Consider the following 19,386-nt stretch of genomic DNA (forward strand, 5'->3'; position numbering starts at 1 on the left):
ATCTTAGGTCAGTTTCCTGAAAGCAGGACCTGAGATGGACATTCACGTGCATGTCACTTTTTTGAGGGTATACTCTCAGGGGAAACCTGTAGGGGAATGGGTGAGGCAGAAGAGATGGTGGGAAAAGCTGCACAAAGATGTGATTTCAGGTGAAGTCCAGTCATAGCCTGATCCCGTGGGGAACTCTGGGGCACAGACTGCACTATGAAGTCGGTCTTGCTTTTTACCCTGCAATGGTCAGTCATTGACCATGAGCACCTGGGGCCGGGGCAGCATCCTGCATGACTCTCTGGCACCTGCAGCAGAGACCATTTTAATACCCCAAGGCAAGTCTCCAGGGAAGGGTTCAGATTTCAGTTATCACCCACAGCAGCTGGGGACATGCAAATCAAACCAAATCAGTTAAAGAGATCTCAGGGAATCGGAGTAGGACACGGTATTAGTCTGTTCTCACACTGCTATAAAGAACTACCTGAGACTAGGTGATTTATAAGAAAGGAGGTTTAGGCCGGGTGCAGTGGCTCAAGCCTATAATCCCAGCCCTTTGGGAGGCTGAGGCAGGTGGATCACGAGGTCAAGAGATCGAGACCATCCTGGTCAACAAGGAGAAACCCTGTCTCTACTAAAAATACAAAAATTAGCTGGGCATGGTGGTGCACGCCTGTAGTCCCAGCTATGTGAGAGGCTGAGGCAGGAGAATTGCTTGAAGCCAGGAGGAGGAGGCTGCAGTGAGCCGAGATCGTGCCATTGCACTCCAGCCTGGGTAACAAGAGCGAAACTCCATCTCAAAAAAAGAAAAGAAAAGAGGTTTAATTGACACAGTTCTATATGGCTGGGGAGGCCTCAGGGAACTTACAGTCATGGCGGAAGAGGAAGCATGTCTTACATGGCAGCAAAAGAGAAAGAGAGAGAGAGAGAGAGAGAGAGAGAGAGAGAAGGAAGAACTGTCAAACACTTACCTAATCATCAGATCCCATGAGAACTCACTATCACGAGAACAGCATGAGGGAAACTGACTCCATGATCCAATCACCTCCCACCACATATCCCTCCCTTGACACGTGGGAATTATGGGGATTACAATTCAAGATGAGATTTTAGTGGGGACACAGAACCAAACCATGTCAGATACCAACAACATCTGCTACATTCTTCCTGCTGCATTTGGAGAATGTTAGCAAGTTCTCCCCTTTCCTGGTTTTCTGACATCAGGCCTCTGGTGTTTACTGGAGACAATCATGGCCCATCCCAACCTAAGGAAGCATCTTACATCTTAGCAACGACCACACTGTAATAATGTTTTTGATTCTTAGGCCCTTTGTGCTCACCACAGCTTCCAAGAGAGAGTTGCAGACAATTATCTTAGTCACAATCTCATCGGTTGTGGCATTTGTCATTCCATTGACTGCAACCCTATTGATTCCAGGACAACTCAAGTCTGCTCTCAGCGAATACGTGGCCAGGCTGGAGGGGGTGAAGTTACTCAGGAGCAACAAGATGCTGGGCGCCATCAGGGCCCGGATGCTTGGGGCCACCAGGGCCACGGGGGATGTGCTGGTCTTCATGGATGCCCACTGCGAGTGCCACCCAGGATGGCTGGAGCCCCTCCTCAGCAGAATAGCTGGTGACAGGTAACTTATCCCCTGGGCTTGCAAAGCAAGACATGGGACTGGGAGAAATAGTCTACAGCATCAGCCACTCACAGAACAACCGTCTTGTTAATTTGTGAGTCCCCATTGGAGAGTGATCTATTCCTCTCGGTTTTCAGATGTTTAAGCCTTTTAAGAATAGGGAGTTAGAGCTGGAAAGGGGGTTAGAGGTGGTCCAGTCCATCTACATCATTTATAGATAAAGAAACAGAGGCCTGGAGAACAGCCTTTATATGGCTGCAAATACTTAAGATTGTATTAAATTGTATGATAGGGTAAGTAACACCTTACCATGGCTTTGGTGAAAATTTGGCAATTTTAATCAAACTTGTAAAATAACCTGGGGAAAAAGTCTCTGAACAACACTAGGCCATAGATGACTCACCCATCAAAAGAAAACATTAGGTTCTGTGATCACTAAGCAGCATTCTTTGTTTCCCCAACTTATACAAGGGGTCCCTAATTTTCCACCTAAGGCCAGTCCTTAGAAATATGAAATTGGAGAGGACTGCATTATGTTACCCAGTAGACAAGCATCTTACCGTTTTTCTCGGGCAGTTCTCTGCACTCCTTCCGCCATCTGACTGTCAATCTCTTTCTCACTTCCTGGCTCAAGACAAGCAGTTCCTAAATGTGTCCGGTCAGCCGTTACCCTGTGAATATCCCAGCCAGGAAAACTGAAACCTGGTGGCTGGCCTACCTTGGACCACCTCAGGCCTACCCCTTGGAGCTCATGAAAGCGTGTAGCAGATCAGAATCACAATCAATAATTGTTTGATGGTGCCCAGCCAGATAGGACCAATGCTAGAACGAAGCCTAAGACTTCTATCCTTTGCTCCTACCCATGGTAAATGTTGATTATCTCACTTGAAGTTAGGGATGATCAAATATAAGAAAAAATTCCTGGACCACATTGGAACGAATCCTGGAGACATAGGAGTTACCATCCTGCCAAATGGAGACAGTTTCAAATGACAGAAAATAGTTAACAGTTCAGCGTTCCATTTTAACAAAGAAGATCAATCAGAACTCTAGTGAGATCAAGACAGATTAATGTTGCCCAGTTTCATGAGACAGATTGCCTCTTGACTCACATAAGAAAAGAAGACATACATAAATTTACCAGTAGGACAAGAACTAGGACATGAAAATGCACAAGCCGGCCGGGCGTGGTGGCTCATGCCTATAATCCCAGCACTTTGGGAGGCTGAGGCAGGCGGATCACCTGAGGTCAGGAGTTCGACACCAGCCTGCCCAACATCGTGAAACCCCGTCTCTACTAAAAATACAAAAATTAGCTGGGCTTGGTGGTATGTGTCTGTCATCTCAGCTACTCAGGAGGCTGAGGTAGAAGAATTGCTCGAACCTGGGAGGCAGAGGTTGCAGTGAGATCACACCACTGCACTCCAGCCTGGTGACAGAGCGAGACTGTCAAAGAAGAAAGAAAGAGAGAGAGAGAGAGAAAGAAAGAAAATGAAAATCAAAGAAAATGCAGAGGCCCTCCAAAGCTACCATTTTTGATTCTGTTCCATGTAAGAACCATCTTGAAATCACGATGATATCTATCACTGGAGTCATACTCTGAAGTCGATCTCACCCATTCACCATGTAATTCCCGTCCTGGTATCACAGACAGGCGGCTCTCAGCGGGACCATGAAGAGCATCTTGTCCTACCTCACGATTTCACTGTCCAGAATCCTGAGTTCCAGGAAAGCAAAAAAAGACCCCTCAGGGTCAAGCAGCCACTTGACAGCCGGGCTGTTTTCTATGCTTCCTTTATGCGGACATTTAGAAATGCAGAAATGAATATTATTCAACCTTATGTATGTATAACCCTCGCAGACTTCTCTCATATACCTTCTTTAATGACCCCTGTGAGATGCCTCAAGCAGGTATTTTAGCTTCTGTTTTATAGGGGAGAGACGGAGGCTCAGAAAGGTGACATGACGTATAAGGCAGTGAATCTGTAGCGAAGTCAGGTTTTCCGACTCTGGGTCCGGTGCTCTTTTTATTGTGTATGCTTTCTTTTTAAGAGTTGGAGAAGCTGGTCAGGGAGAAACATGAGTCATCCCTAAACCCACTTCTGGTTGTGAGACACGTGTTACCCACTGCTGTGAGTCCCTTGTATCTGCTTCTCACATTGGGGCCCCGTTTTGCAGATCTAGGTGGAGGGACAAAGACATGGCGGTACTTCAGTGTCCTCAGCTAGAAAGAAAATGGGGCTCCCTGGGAATCCCAATTTCTTGTGCCCTTCCCCTCTCCTCTTTTCCCTGTCTGCCTGTCTGCCTCTCTTGCGATCTCTGTCTCTCTCTCTCTCTCACACACAGACACACACACACACACACACACACACACACACACTGGGCCTCTGATCCTGGTGTTATTGGCTTGCCTTCCCCTTGGCTTCCATCTCTTCTGCATGACATGAACACATTTTCATCATCTCCACACCTCGTTCATGGCTTCTTGTCCACTCTGTTTTCTCTGGGCCCCAGCGTGCAGCTTGTAAGTCTTGGCAGGTGAGGATCTGGAAGAAAAGCCGCCTCTCTGGTATCTGGGTCCCACTCTCTCCACTCCACATGGCGATGCTCTGCGAGCTGTCGCCGGGAGAGCAGCCCCATTCAGTGTGTGTTTTACCCCACCAGGGATGTCGCCACATGCCTCATGCAAAGCAAAGCTGCGGAAACCATTTGTTGCAGCTCCTTACCCGGAGCGGAAAGGGGGCCCAGCTGTCTCCGAGGCTCGTGTCAGGAGACATTCTGTCACCAGACGAGGACACAGTGCCCAAAAGACAGGAAGGGTCTTTAAGAGCTCTTATAAAAAAGATGGGGCGGGAGTGGCGAGCGAAGTCAATTAGCCATGAATTAGCTATTTCAGAGTCACAGCCTCCTCCACACCCTGGCCAAGGAATTCAGAACCTGCTGACCAGCCTTTGTTCCCTGTCCCCGCCTAGCAGGTTCCCACTAGCCATGTGGCAACTTAATTTGAATTGGTAGAAATCCCTTCCTCATGACCATCCTCATGACTCCCATTCCTCAGAAAATGGGTCATAGCATACCGATTTTTTTGGAATAAAACATCTTGATGCCAACTGTCAGCTTGTCAAAGAAAAATACAAATTTATAGTAACGATGATATTAGAGGTGTTCTCTAGGGTTGCACAGTGTACAACTCCTATAACTGTTCATAGCAACCCTACACAGAGTCTCCCTATGGGCAAGTGATTTTAGGGCAGCCCTGGGAGCTGCTGATTGATGGCCAGTTTCTACACAAAGTAAGGACGATGGGAATCAAGACCAGCTGTTGTATCCAGCTCCCAGCTGCCTTGTGCTGACTCAGCTCTCATACACAAGCCAAGCAGTGGAAGCCATACCCCTGGAAGAATGAAGGTTTCTAAGGGGAAAGGGACAGTCTTGAAAGGGGCTGAAAGATTATATCATCTCAAGAAGCTGGCCAAGTTATTTCTTACTTGAAGATGGATCTGATCCCTATCTGCAAGACATCCATTCCTTCAGGCTCAGCCAGGGCTGCTGTGGGGAGAAGCAATGAGGGGCAGGAAGCAGAACACCTGCCCTTTGAGGGGTTAAATGATGGAAAACAGTGGAAGAACCCCTGTTTGTGCGTGTGTGTCTGTATGTGTGTGTGAGCATGTGAGAGTCTGAGTGTGGGGGAGAGAGAGAAGGGGGAGTGAGCGTGTGTGTGTGTGTGTGTGTGCATGTGTGTGTATGCATGCATGTGTGCTTGTGTGTGTGTGCATGTGTGTGTGCACGCATGCATCAATGAGCAGCAGGCGATCAGAATGCCTCCTGGCCCTCCAGAGGCAGCAGCCTTCTTTGGCTCAGATGCCCCAAGGAAACTCTCCAGCTGCTATCGTACTTCCTACCCCTCAGCATGACACATCCTCATATCTGCCCCTGGAAGAGCCAGTGCCAGTCCTATGGTCACACCTGAGCAGCAAGCGCTCTGGAAAGGGAGAATTCAGAGCGTTCTGCTTCTGGTATAAAAGACTTACCACAAACCCCAAAAATGTGCATGAACTTTCAAAACAGCTCATGCACCACGGACCTCTGGGAACATCCAGGCTCAGGAGAATTAATGAGGAATGAGATAAAGGAAGGCTTATTCTTTATTGCGGCAAAAGATTATGGGAAGGTTGAAACTACAGTTACCTCTTGACTATCTGGACAGCGATGTATTCGTTGATCTCACGTATTTCAGTGAACCACTCTTTGCTGGCAGCTTGATGCCTCCTGTTTGCCTTCTGAAACACAAGCACTCGATCTCCTGGAACTTAGGCTTAACGTAGGATCAACCTGGTACCTGCCTGAGGGTTAGAACTCAAATCACAGGTGAGAGAATGATGAAGTAAGCAGACACTTCTAGCTCCTTCCAAGTCAAACGAGGTAGCCTCACAATTGTGCTTGAATTCCCAGAACACCAGACACATCTGCAGGTACAAAAACACAAAGCTAAATGAAGACTGTGGGTTTTTTGTTTTAATTAATCACCCTTTTTGAGTCACTAGACTACAGTTACTAATTTAGCCCTGCTTAGGCAGCCAGCCTCTGTGGTCCATGGGAATAAAGACCAAAATAGAAAACACCCCCCACTTCATTCATTGACATTTTATTCTTTATCTCTATCCAAAATATACTCAGAGAGGCTCATGATTAATCACTGTTATATGCAGTTAAAATAGAGGAAAAAGATTTCAGAAAGGAAAAGAGGCTATTGGGAATCAGGGTAATACAGTTATTAGAAGTGAGTTTTACATGTGACTCTGAGCTTCCAGAAAGACAAAACAAAAAGAGAAATATAATGAATTTGAGATTTCTCATTTTCTAATAAAAAGTAATGTGCTCCTTTGTACACAGCACAGGCCGGTGCAATGGCTCATACCTGTAATCCCAGAACTTTGGCAGGTCGAGCCTGGCGGATCACTTTGAGCTCAGGAGTTTGAGACCAGCCTTAGCAACATGGAAAATCCTGTTTCTCAAAACACACATACACACACACACACACTAGCTGGGCATGGTGGCTCATGCCTATAATCCCAGCTACTCAGGGGGCTGAGGCTGAAGAATTACTTGGGCCTGGGAAATGGAGGTTGCAGTGAGCCCAGATTGCACCACTGCATTCCAGTCTGGGCGACAGAGTGAGACCTTTAAAAAAAAGAAAAGAAGAAGAAGAAATACACAGCACAGAGATCTAGAGTGAATTGGTTGTGGGAATGCTTGAATGCAAGTCCCTTTCCTGTCTTATGATTGCTGAAGATGGCACAAATTTCATGGGTTTCTTCCGAATTCAGCCACAAAATTTCTTGGCTCTTGATTCCAAAATTCCACAAAATGCTTTGCCAATAGCCAAATGTATCCATCTGCCTGATTCATTACACAGTAAGTGGAGACTCTGGAGGGAGCTCTAGGTGCCCTCATTTCCTCCCCAGTCTGGGTTCTCAGTTTTCTTAGGTCAATACAGGGTACCCCCCAAAATAGGGGAGACCCAGAAGAATTATGTTCCCCTTGCCTTCCAGCAGAAACAATGTGAAAGCGGCAGGAAAAGCATAGTAAGATCCTCGCTCTAAATATAGACCCCACAACTCCTTACACCTATGTCAGTTACCTAAAGCCACAGATGAAAGCAGATACAAAATGGTGTGACCACCCTGGCTCTCTCCTAGATGATAGAACTGAGATGGAATTTGATGGTAGTGGAAACACTATGTGGCTGGTATCTCTCCTCCCAGGAATCTCACTTCTCTTAGTGTGATAGCTTCCAGCCACCCTTAAGTTCATTCCTGATCCACAGGATCAGGCATGGCACAGATGGGGAGAAAATGTGATTGAGATATTGGCTAGGTAGATAGCAGCTCCTGGTACACCTGAGTGATTACCTACTTAGTTTAAAAGTATATGACCCATGTAAGTTTCCCACATCATGCTGCAGTCATATCTCCAGGCTGTCCAAAACAACTGGGCTAAAAACCAATCACCAACTGTAGCAGGAAATAAGCAAGTAAACCAAGATTTAAGACTTTGCATTGCTTATAGACACCACACATTCATATACACATGTATTGACAGTCAGGATACTTCTAGGGCTTGGAAATCTTGATTCCTCAAGCTATTCAAGTATTATGATACAAGGAGAAAGAAGAAATAGACCTGAGAGTAGGGGCCCATAAACTCTCTGACCTCGTGCACAATAGTTTTTATATGGACATGTAAGATTTCCCTCCGGAGTGGCCCATAGTTTTCCCAAGTCTCAAAGGGATCAAGCACCCCAAAAGAAATTAAGAGCCACAGTCCATGAGCATTGCAGCTGAGAAAGGCCTTTGTGAGAAGTAGTTCAACCTCTAATTCTGCAAATGAGGAAACTGAGGCCCAGAGATGTATAAGAGGTATCTCAAGATTACATAGTTCATTAGCAGCAGAGCTGAGCCTAGGACCCCTCTCTTTATCTCTCAGTGCTTTCAAGAAAGGTTTTTGAAGAAAGAAAAGTACTGGCATGCCCTTTAAAGCAATGGACCCCAATTCCTTATGGAAAAAAATTTTGTAGAACAGTGCTGTACCATATAAATATAACACGAGCCACCGATGTAATTTAAACATTTCTAATAGTCACATTACAATAAAAAGAAACAGATGAAGTTAATTTTAATAATATATTTTAGTAAACCCAATATATCCAAAATATTATCATTGCAACATGTATTCAATGTAAAAATTATTGAGCTTTTTGCATCCTTTTTTCCATACTAAGTATTCTCGATCCAGGGTGTATGTTACACTTCCTCCACGTCTGATTTGGATAAACCCCATTTTAGGTATGGATGTTGGTGGCCGCCATACTGGGCAGCCCATGTACAGACTATGTTTTCAGCCCCAGCAAGGGACTGCTTTGTGTCCCTTGTTTGATTCCACAATTCCTTGCAGGAGCCGGGTGGTATCTCCGGTGATAGATGTGATTGACTGGAAGACTTTCCAGTATTACCCCTCGAAGGACCTGCAGCGTGGGGTGTTGGACTGGAAGCTGGATTTCTACTGGGAGCCTTTGCCGGACCATGTGAGGAAGGCCCTCCAGTCCCCCATAAGCCCCATCAGGTGAGACCCCATTTCACAACTGCTTTGCCTTTGCCTCCTCAGGATGGACTCTGCAGCCTGACTGCCTGGGGTCTAATCCTACCTCCACAGCGTCCTAGTAAGTCACTTAATTTATGTCACAGTTTCCTTATCAGTAAATTGAGAGCAATCACAGTATTTACCTTAAAGGATTGTTGTGAAGACTGAATATGTGAAAAGCGCTTAGAGATGCCAACCGCCCAGATGTAGGTGCTGCCACCATTCTATCGTTGTATTCATAAAGTTCTGCCAGGCTTTTCCAGGTAGCATCAGTTAATGCCCCACTGTGGCAACCTGAGATGGAATCTCGGCCCAGCTCTCTCATCAGATACAGTGTGAATTCCTCAGGTCCTGTCTTAGCAAATAGGAAGAATTCAACCAGATGAATGCTAAGAACCATAGGTCTCAAATGTATCCAGTTGTATGGGTCGCTTCTCACGTGTTCGGTTTTTGGTTGACTCTTCTATTTAAGTAGATGTACTAAATATCTTATGCATAACAAACCACCTCAAACTTGGTGTGAACAACAGCCATTTTATTCAACTCATGAATTCTGTGGGGTGTGAATTCGGAAAAGATGCAGTGGGGTTGGTTTTCTGCATCCATGGTTTCTGGGATACACAAGGATTTTAAAAGTTTCCCAACACTATGAAGTTAACGAGAGGTGAATCCAGAATTAAAACTCAGACAGCCAGGCCCTGAGACCACTGGCTTCACTGCTGTGCTATATGTTAAATGCAAGGCCATGGTTCAGTATTCACAATTGCAAAATCCAAAAAGCTCTAAAAACCAAGCATTTGTTTCATAATTCATTAGGCAGCAGGCCAAGTGCAGTGACTCACTCCTGTAATTCTAGCACTTTGGGAGGCTGAGGCGGGCAGATCACTTGTGGCCAGGAGTTTGAGACCAACCTGGCCATCATGGCGAAACCCTATCTTTACTAAAAATGCAAGACAAAAAAAAAATTATCTAGGCATGGTGGCACACTCCTGTAGTCCCAGCTACTTGGGAGCCTGAGGCATGAAAATCACTGGAACCCAGGAGGTGGAAGTTGCAGTGAACTGAGATGGTACCACTGCACTCTAGCCTGAGCAACAGAGCAAGATTCTGTCTCAAAAAAAAAAAAAAAAAAAAAAAAAAAAAAAAAAAAAAAAAAAAAAAACACAAACAAAATCATTAGGCAGCAAAAGCTGCCCTGAACTGACATGGGTGTCTGCATCGGCCTTGTTTATCCCACTTACTGCTTACTGTGAAGATATGTGTATGTTTCACCATAGAAATACTAGTACGTTTAACCAAAGAGTGGCCCAGACCCCACTAGGACTGATGTGTTTCCCTTTTTAAAGTCCAAAATATTCTGCATTAAAAAAACACACTGGCCCCACAGGTGTCAGAAAAGGAATGCTGAACTTGTAACATCAAAATCCAGTGAGCACTTAAAGTGTGGCATGCACAGAGCTATACATTTTACGTGCCTTGACTTTTTCGTCCCCTCAAAGCACAATTACGAAGCACTATATTATCCTCAATTAGAGGTGAGGAAGCTGAGCTCAAAGACACCTATCCCACCTAAGATCTTACAAATTGGGAGTGGCGGAGTTGGAAATTATACTGAATAATCATTACACTATCAGTTTTTAGTATTCTGGTATAATGTCGAATTTTTATAATCTAAAGGCCAGTAGCTTTGTTAATGTATTACCATTTTTTTTTTTGTAATTAAGAAAAATCTAAACTCTTAGTCATTTAGACTTCGAAAAATACCAGGAATTTGGTTGCTTTAAAATTTCTTCCTTCTAGATAAAGGGACCCTTTTTCAAAAACCTTCTGACTACATCTTTCTCTGTTTAAAATCCCTCTGAGGGATATTATGATCTTCATTCCCTTATTAAGGGTTTCTAGGTTCTTGTGTTTATAAATCATATATTTCCCCGCAGGGCAGTGGGGACTTACCTGCTTCCAGGGTCCCTGGTGGATTCATCATAGAATTGGGGAGAGGATGGATGGTTATTAGGAACACAGAAGAGGGTGAGAAAGAGAAAGGAGGAAAGAGCCGGACCATGTTGCTGTGTCAGGCCTGGCGCTGCCTCTATTAGGGTATTTTATCTTAACCAAGACCTTCTTCCCAAATATCTTTCCAGAGGGACTCAAGCCAGAGGGCAGGGGAGCCTCAGGTGTGGCCCCTAGGCCCTCTCTAGGAGCAGTACCTGAGGACAGAGTATAAAAGGCCCAGGCAAGCATAGCTCTCTTTTCATCAGATACTGGGATCTCTCACATCATGGCTCACTCCAGTCTTGCAGTTAAAAACATTGCTTTCTACCTGAGCCCAAAGCCTGTTCTCTTGGACCCTGGAGCTCCTACCTGGGAAGCCCCAGCCCCCAGGCTTGCCTGCTGTGCTCTGGCTTCTGAACTGCAGTGTCCTGCCCATCTTCTGTGTCCAGGAGCCCTGTGGTGCCTGGAGAGGTGGTGGCCATCGACAGACATTACTTCCAAAACTCCGGCGCGTATGACCCTCTCATGTCGCTGCGGGGTGGTGAAAACCTCGAACTGTCTTTCAAGGTATGTCCTGGACCAAGGGAGGACACAGGCGGGATCTCTGGAGTCGTGGCTATGGTCACATCTCGGAGGCAGGCATTAGAAAGGTCACTGGGAAGGCATGAGGCTGTGGGAAAATTATAAAGTCATTCCTGTGTTGTGCGTCGAACCTCCCATTTCTCACAGTTTCCCATCTCTCTTGTGCTGAAGCTTGGTTTCAGTCTAAGCGCCCTCACGAAATTGACCCTCAAAACCTGCTTCCAGGAATGGGGATACTCTCAGTTATTTTAACCCTGTGCAGATTCCGGAGGCTCTCATACATTCTCTATCCATAGCACTCTTAGATCTTAGTAATTTTTTCACAGCACCCATGGACCAAAACAAACACCCAGAGTTCTGTGTATTGAGTAGTTTGGCCCAAGCAATTTAATACTTGTAGTAAGAACTTAGCACCTGTTGGGCACCACACAACTTCCTGAACTTTGGAATCACCCTCATTTCCTGTTCCACATTGGTTTCTAACATATTTGCTTTTTAATCACAGTACCCTCCAAAAACCCAAACCCCCAAAATATTCATCATCAAAAGTACGGAGATCTAACGCTGAAAGTGTGGATTACCTCAAGCTTATATTCCGCATTAAGTCCAACAGATGTCACCACGTTTCTCTGGAAGACTGAACACCAGACCCTAGGAATTTGCCGGGGCACCCTGGAACATCTTGGCACACAGTTTGGGAACTCCAGTTTTGGTGTTTCCATTCAGATGTTGCTTATCCTAGGACTGTTTTCGCTTTAACCTTTATCCCAAAATGTGGAATGAAAGGCTTCCTGCCACAATGAACTCCAGCCATTTGGGAGTGGCAGAGCAGAGGGAACTTCCTTAAAATAGGAAAGACTATGTCTCGGGAAAGCTTGCTCTGTCTTTACCACAAACAGCTTCTGGTGCCTTGGTAGCACACTTCATAAGCTTTTAAACATTTCCGGACAATTGGGGACCTCTTTTTCCCCAAAGTGTCCTTTGGGGAGTTGGGGTGTCAGTTCACATGCTACATCTCTGTAAGTGCTGGATCTGCATGTGTTTGAAGGGAAACACATTCAGATCGTTGCATGGGAATGGTCCCCTTGTCCCCATGTTGGGACAACTGCCTCCATTCTCTCCACCTCGTCACTTCCAAATCCGAACACTCTACTGCACCCTGAGGACCATAATCATCTTCACCATGTGTGCTCACGAATTCCTGTGCATTTTGCCAGCCCCTCATAGACAAGGCTCCTTAGCTCCCACTGTTCTTAAAGGCGGAATGCCGAGGTGTTTATCTTCTCCTTTCACGGCAGGCCTGGCTGTGTGGTGGCTCCGTTGAAATCCTTCCCTGCTCTCGGGTGGGGCACATCTATCAGAATCAGAATGCCCACTCCCTGCTCGACCAGGAGGCCACCCTGAGGGACAAGGTTCGCATTGCTGAGACCTGGTTGGCATCATTCAAAGAAACCTTCTACAGACATAGCCCAGAGGCCTTCTCCTTGAGCAAGGTAAGCAGAGAGCCAGGTGTGGGTTTCTGTGTCCAGCACGGGGCCACCAGCAGGAGGTGGGCCAGGGAGGGCTCCTTCCTCTCCCTTGCGTGAAAGGGAAAACAGAAGATTCTGACTTGAGCTTCCCACAAGCTGCACTGTCTCAAGTGGCTTCTCCACCTGGTGAGGCTGTCCTTTGTCTCTCTGGCTGCCCCATGGGACATCACAGCTGGCCTTGGCTGAAGCTCCCTAACTTCTATGGGATGACATCTATGGGATGTGATCCCTCACCCGGGGCCAGGGGAGCGGTTGACACAGAAGAGTGATGAGACAGGTCTCCGAGGCCAGGCCTCCTTTTGTCCTGAGCAAAGGGCTCAAGGCTATGAAATGGTCTATGACGTGAAACAAATATGAAATATAAAAATAGAGCCCCAAAAAGCCATAGAAAAATAAAAATTTTCAACATTTAACTAAATGTCCACGAATAGCACGTTATCGGTCAGTCAGCTGCTGCCCAGCCCAGTCCTTCCAGAGTGACCCATAAATGTTGTTGAATGTGGGAAGTGGGTTCACATTAATGCTTGCTGTGCTGAAAGTGGGGGTTCCAAAGACAAGATTCCCAGGACCCGCAACAGTCCTGGAGCAGCTCCCTCAAGCCCCTCTGCAGCCTACACTGCTGGGGTGTGAGTTAGGTGTGAGCTAGGTGTGAGCTAGGTGTGTTAGGTGTGAACTAGGTGTGAGTTCAGTGTGAGCTAGGTGTGTTAGGTGTGAACTAGGTGTGAGTTTGGTGTGACTTAGGTGTGAGTTTGTGTGCCACAGATGAAGTCTAGGCCCTTTAAGTGGAAAGACATGCCTGAGTGCAGCGCCAGCCTGACAGAGAAGCCCCGCAGAGCAGCCCCAGTGCCTCCCCTCTGCCCTGGTCCTTGGGGCTCTGCCTCCTCCCCACTCTATATCCAACCCCTGCCCTAAGGGGGAATAGCCTCTAGGGCCTGGGGTGTGTTGGGGCTCCTTGAACTTCAAGGTTCTTTGTTTCTTTAGCTGGGGAAAGTGTTAATAGTACTCAGAGTCCCTGGGCTCAACAGTAATCCCCAAGATCTAGGCCGGCTAGAGTCTCTCTTGGACCCCATCGATTAGTCACACTATTACACAGAGCAGCACTGGCTCCTTTCCTGGTACAGGAGAAATGCTACTAACAGCAGCCTCCTTCGTTCCTCCAGGAAGCCACTGGGATTGAAAGGAAAACTCTCACAAAGACCCAGTTCAATGAGTAGCTAGCGTCTTTGTTCTTCTTTAGTCTCCTTCTCCATCTCCATCTGTGGGAAGTGGAAGCATGTGTCCAATTCTAGACAGCGATCTAGAAGCCATATTGTCTGATGGTTAAGCCCATGGACTCCAAGAACAAGATGGTCTGGGTTTAAGTATTGCTCATATGATCTGGAAAGTTACTTAAACACTCAGTGTTCCTGCTTCCTCGTTTGTTAAGCCTTCCTTCTGTTGCTGGGATGAACAAATATGTTAATAAATCCACAGCCCTTGGAAGAGTGCCTGGCACTGAGTAAGCCCTGCCTGTGTGTTTACTATTCATGCCATCATTATCTTCATGGCTACTAAAGGTGAACCAAGGTCAACCAAGCACCTGCTCTGTGCCAGGCCCTGGGTGGGTCCTGCAGGGGACACAGAACCATACCCAATGCTTATCAGGTTCCTGGTGGGGAAGGAGCTCCTCTGGAAGAGAGAATGTTTGCAAAGGTCGGAGTGATTCATCCTAGACAGGCTCATGACAGACATCTTTTCAGGGGAGGTCACATCTGAAGAGTGGCTGAATGGGTTCAACTCAGACGTCCAGAAGAGGGGTTGGGGGAAGACTCTGGAGCCACTGAGGGTCAGGCTAAAGAGTTTAGACTTTATTCAGTTGGCACTGGAAAGCAAGTGGCCTTCTACAGAGTTCTGTAGAGGTCCATAGAGCTTCTCCAGTTTTTTAATCTCTTGGGCTCCTTTTGGCCAAAGCATCTATTTTTCTCTCTTGGGATGTCAATTTAGTATTAGCTTTGCTTCCGCAGGCCATTTTCTTAACATTGGCACAGACTGCATTTATAAAGAACTATTAAGGAAGTGTTAAATATTGCATACTTTTTGACGTGCCAGACTAACTTTCCACCAGACAGGCTCATTAGGACATGGCCTGTTGGCCGTGGCCAGCCTAATGCAACAGCATGAGAATTACTTACAGAACTCCAGCCTTCTTCCCACGTTTGTTGGTGCAATTAGAAGTGCTGTGAATATATACAATATATGTATAGTCTCTGGGGGCAGGGCCCAGGAATCTACATTTTAAACAAGCTCCACGGGCATTAGTCAGGCAGATACTCAGGGAATCCCACTTTGAGAAGTATCTAGAGAGAATTTGAGGACAGCAGACTTACCACATCTCCAGCTGAGGACTAAAAGGGAGAGAAAGCAGAACCAAACCAAGCGTACTTCACACAGCCTGGTGAACCCGTGTCTTATTGTCAGATTAGAGGATCGCTCTAACAGAGTTCCATTAAGTGGGAACTCTGACATAGCCAGCTTGCTTCCTCACCTCATGCCAGGAAAGGGTTCTCTCTGTTTTTGTCTGTGTTCATTCCAATGCACCCTTGTCACCGCTCTCTTCCCTAAAAATATCCAAGATTTGGTACTAAACTTTTGGGTACGGTTCTTTGTATCATCAATAGAGCCAAAAACATTAATTTGTTCTAGTGTTAAGGATTTGCCTTGATCTTCATCCTAGGACAATTGTATCATAAAGGAGAATCTCAAAAAGAGGGGATAGTGTAGCCCAAAAGAATGATTCATTAACAGTACCCAGAGGTGAAGAAAGATAAACTTGACTTGCCCCAACCCCTAGCCCACGATCTCCTAGCTAACTTCATCTCAATTGCCTCTGGGTCAGTTCCTGCCTCCATGAAGCCCATCGTAGTTTCTCCTTACACCAACCTAGGTGCAAAGCCCCACCATTTTGCCAGCTTCTGCAGAAAAGTCATTAAAGCAAAGATATCATAGTCTCTTTTTTGTTGTTGAGACAGAGTCTTGCTCTGTCACCCAGACTGGCATGCAGTGGTGTAATCTCAGCTCACTGTAGCCTCTGCCTCCTGGGTTCAAGCGATTCTCCTGTCTCAGCCTCCCAAGTAGCTGGGATTATGGACACACACCACCACGCACGGTTAATTTTTTGTATTTTTAATAGAGATGGGGTTTCACCATGTTGGGCTGGTCTTGAACTCCTAACCTCAAGTGGTTCACCCGCTTTGGCCTTCCAAAGTGCTGGAAGCATAAGCCACCACACCTGGCCTAGGATAGCCTTTATAGCCTGGAGATTTTAGGGGTTGTGGGAAGGAGCTGGTATCACTTACAGTCTTGCCGGTTCCACAACTCTCTTAGGGAAGATCTATGCTATTCTGTCCCTTCCAAACCTTCTTCTCCCAACACGTGACCCTCCCCACTGCAGCCCTGGAGAACTGTGGTCTTGGCCTCTTCCTTCTGTCCTGATCCTTTAGCTTCTTCCCAGCCACTCCATCCACAACCCTGAGAATTCTGGGCAAGACAAGCTTTCATCCTCCTGCTGTGTCTTTCTCCTCCCCAGGCTGAGAAACCAGACTGCATGGAACGCTTGCAGCTGCAAAGCAGACTGGGTTGTCGGACATTCCACTGGTTTCTGGCTAACATCTACCCTGAGCTGTACCCATCTGAACCCAGGCCCAGGTTCTCTGGAAAGGTAAGACATGACCCAGAGAAGATGGGGAGGGGGGAAGGGAGGGAAGACATGACCCAGGGAAGATGGGGAGGGGGGAAGGGAGGGAAGACATGACCCAGGGAAGATGGGGAGGGGGGAAGGGAGGGAAGACATGACCCAGGGAAGATGGGGAGGGGGGAAGGGAGGGAAGACATGACCCAGGGAAGATGGGGAGGGGGGAAGGGAGGGAAGACATGACCCAGGGAAGATGGGGAGGGGGGAAGGGAGGGAAGACATGACCCAGGGAAGATGGGGAGGGGGGAAGGGAGGGAAGACATGACCCAGGGAAGATGGGGAGGGGGGAAGGGAGGGAAGACATGACCCAGGGAAGATGGGGAGGGGGAAGGGAGAGGGAAGCTTCCCAAGACAAGAACTAGATGTTCAGCTGTTCCATGTCGCTGGCCAACCACTCACAGTTTAGCAGAGCCTCAGAGGCCTTGGGCCCAACCCCTGCCTTCATGACAGTCTGAGGAAGGTAGCTGCGTTTTGTCCTATAACCTACTCCAAAGCCCCTCCTTCAGGAGGCCTGTCCCTTAGAGTCAGTGGCTTCAGCTTGACCACACCCCTTTTTGTGGCCTGAACAATGCACTTTGGGCTGCACTCCAGAGAATACAGGAAAGGAATGGTGTCTGACTGGGGTATCTTTACAGTGGGATTTGGAATTCACTTCTGTGTGGGTGTCCACTTTCAGCTCCACAACACTGGACTTGGGTTCTGTGCAGACTGCCAGGCAGAAGGGGACATCCTGGGCTGCCCCATGATGTTGGCTCCTTGCAGTGACAGTCGGCAGCAACAGGTAGGTAGTCAGACTTCTCAGGATGAATGACAGCTCAAGAAGACTTGCGAGTGGGTCATGTTTTTCTGGGATGCTTTGCACTTCCCTTTGAGGTATCTTCTTTCTGTGGTTCCCCACTGTAATGACCCATCATGGCTTTGCTCACCTCACCTCCATCTGTAAGCACAGACATGGGCTTTTATTTTCTGATGAATCAGAAAATAAAAGCATCTTAGTTGAAGGGAAATGGAGAGCCTGCTTGGCCAAACTTTTCATTTGACAGATGAGAAAACTGAGACTTAGAATCACTAGCCCAGGGGTTGCAAACTCAGAAGCATCCAGGGTTTAGGCAGGGTTCAATTGTCCGAGGACTGAGGAAGAAGGTAATCAAATCAGGATATGGATCTAGATGCAACAGGGTCATTCCAGCCTCCAGCACCATTTGGTCATTAGGAAAGCCTCCTTATGTCTTAGGAGTAATTCTTCGCTTCAAAATTTCCATCATGGAGTAACTGCCCAAAGTGGAAGCAGTCCTCCACGGATGCTAGCTGAGGGCAGGTAGATCCACTTCTTTTCACAACTAGATGACAACCTAGAAAGCCTAGCGTGTCCCCGGGTCTCTCTCTTTTCAGGTTGTCATAGGGGTTTTTCAGTTATCACATCCCAAAGGCCCCTAATAAAAACAAACATCAAAGTATAATTTCCTGGAGATATTCACTGGAAGAATCAAAGATCCTGGGGGCAAAAGACAGCATCTCTCTGAGGGTCTGTGGTGCCGGGCTGGATGACACTTGGGGTCCTGGGGACAGGCTCTGGGCTTATAGGACATGTGGGAGGGTGATGCTCAGGATCCATCTGGCCTCCTGGCTCTGCCCTTTGCCAGTCTCCTAGGACATACTGATAGGCCTTCACACCTGGCACAAGGGAGGCAGACATAAACATCAAGTGCTAAGTGAGGAAGCCACATGGTAGGGTGAAAATGGTTCAAGCTTTGCAGTCAGACATAGCTTGGTTTGAATCTGAGCTCCTTTGTTTTCTAGCTGTGTGATCTTGGCAGGCTTCTTTAAATCTTGGTTTCCTCATCTGCAATTAAGAATAATGTAGCCTTTACAGGGATTATTCCAAGTTTGAAAAAGAAGAATTAAAAAATAAAGAAACGAAAGAACAATACAGCTTCCTTCATACAAAATGAATATTAGCTCTTTTTTTTCCCCTTTCTTTTTTAATAGTAAGAACTTTAGGATCCTGTAATATTGTAAATTAGGTAAGTTGAAAGCCCTTCCCCATAAACACCTAGATAAGGCATGCTGGATAAAAAAATATAACACACCCTTTTTTATGAATAAATGAGTTTATAAGAAAGAAAGGAAAACCTCCGAGGGTCAGATAACAAGAGGCAACTGAAAGTAGAGGACTCGGGCATGGGCAAAGCTGCCCTACCAAGTGTGGGGGGTAGTTACTGTCAACCTCAGGAACCTACGGGTGTTGGCTCCATGCAAGGATAGGTGACGAGAACCCGGCTTCAGCCGTGAGGGATGAGAAGTCGGAAATGAAACTCCCATAGCAAACCAGCTTTGACCTTCAGAGGGTAACCTGTCCTAGAAAAGTTTGACTAGAATACCCACCCCTGCCATAGGAAAATGGCAAGAAGCTTGTTCCTACAGGGGCTTTGAGTAGGAAACAAATTACTCTCCCTTGAGAATTTTTAACCATAAGCTTGCATCTAATATGGGCTTGGGTTCACATGTGTGCTAACTGTGTAGCTCGGGAATCCTCAAGCAGGACAGGCTATCTACTTGCAGGGCCCGGTGCAAGATGACAGTGTAGTCTTGAATTTGACAGTTATGAAGAATTTCAAGACAGTGACAGCAGAGCATTAAACCAAGTTTATTAGACCAAGAGTCCAAGAGTATTAAACCCTTCTACGCATGAGGCCCCACGTGACCACACAGGTCACATGCCCATGAAGCTGATCCTGTCTGTAAGCCACAAAATTAACGTAAAAATGAGTTCAGGCTGCAT

The 19,386-nt window shown here is 46.7% G+C and overlaps 1 protein-coding gene across 1 annotated transcript in view; it reads left to right on the forward strand.

Moving 5' to 3' along the window:
- The window catches only part of GALNT15 (polypeptide N-acetylgalactosaminyltransferase 15), a 52,573-nt gene that overhangs the window by 24,814 nt on the left and 8,373 nt on the right, over positions 1-19,386 (forward strand). Inside the window, 6 exon segments of the mRNA XM_003924935.4 lie at positions 1,427-1,631; positions 8,586-8,753; positions 11,213-11,330; positions 12,644-12,838; positions 16,440-16,571; positions 17,281-17,385. Of these exon segments, the coding sequence (XP_003924984.2) occupies positions 1,427-1,631; positions 8,586-8,753; positions 11,213-11,330; positions 12,644-12,838; positions 16,440-16,571; positions 17,281-17,385 (923 nt within the window).

The sequence above is a fragment of the Saimiri boliviensis genome, chromosome 9 (assembly GCF_048565385.1).
Source record: "Saimiri boliviensis isolate mSaiBol1 chromosome 9, mSaiBol1.pri, whole genome shotgun sequence".
Taxonomy (NCBI): Eukaryota; Metazoa; Chordata; class Mammalia; order Primates; family Cebidae; genus Saimiri; species Saimiri boliviensis.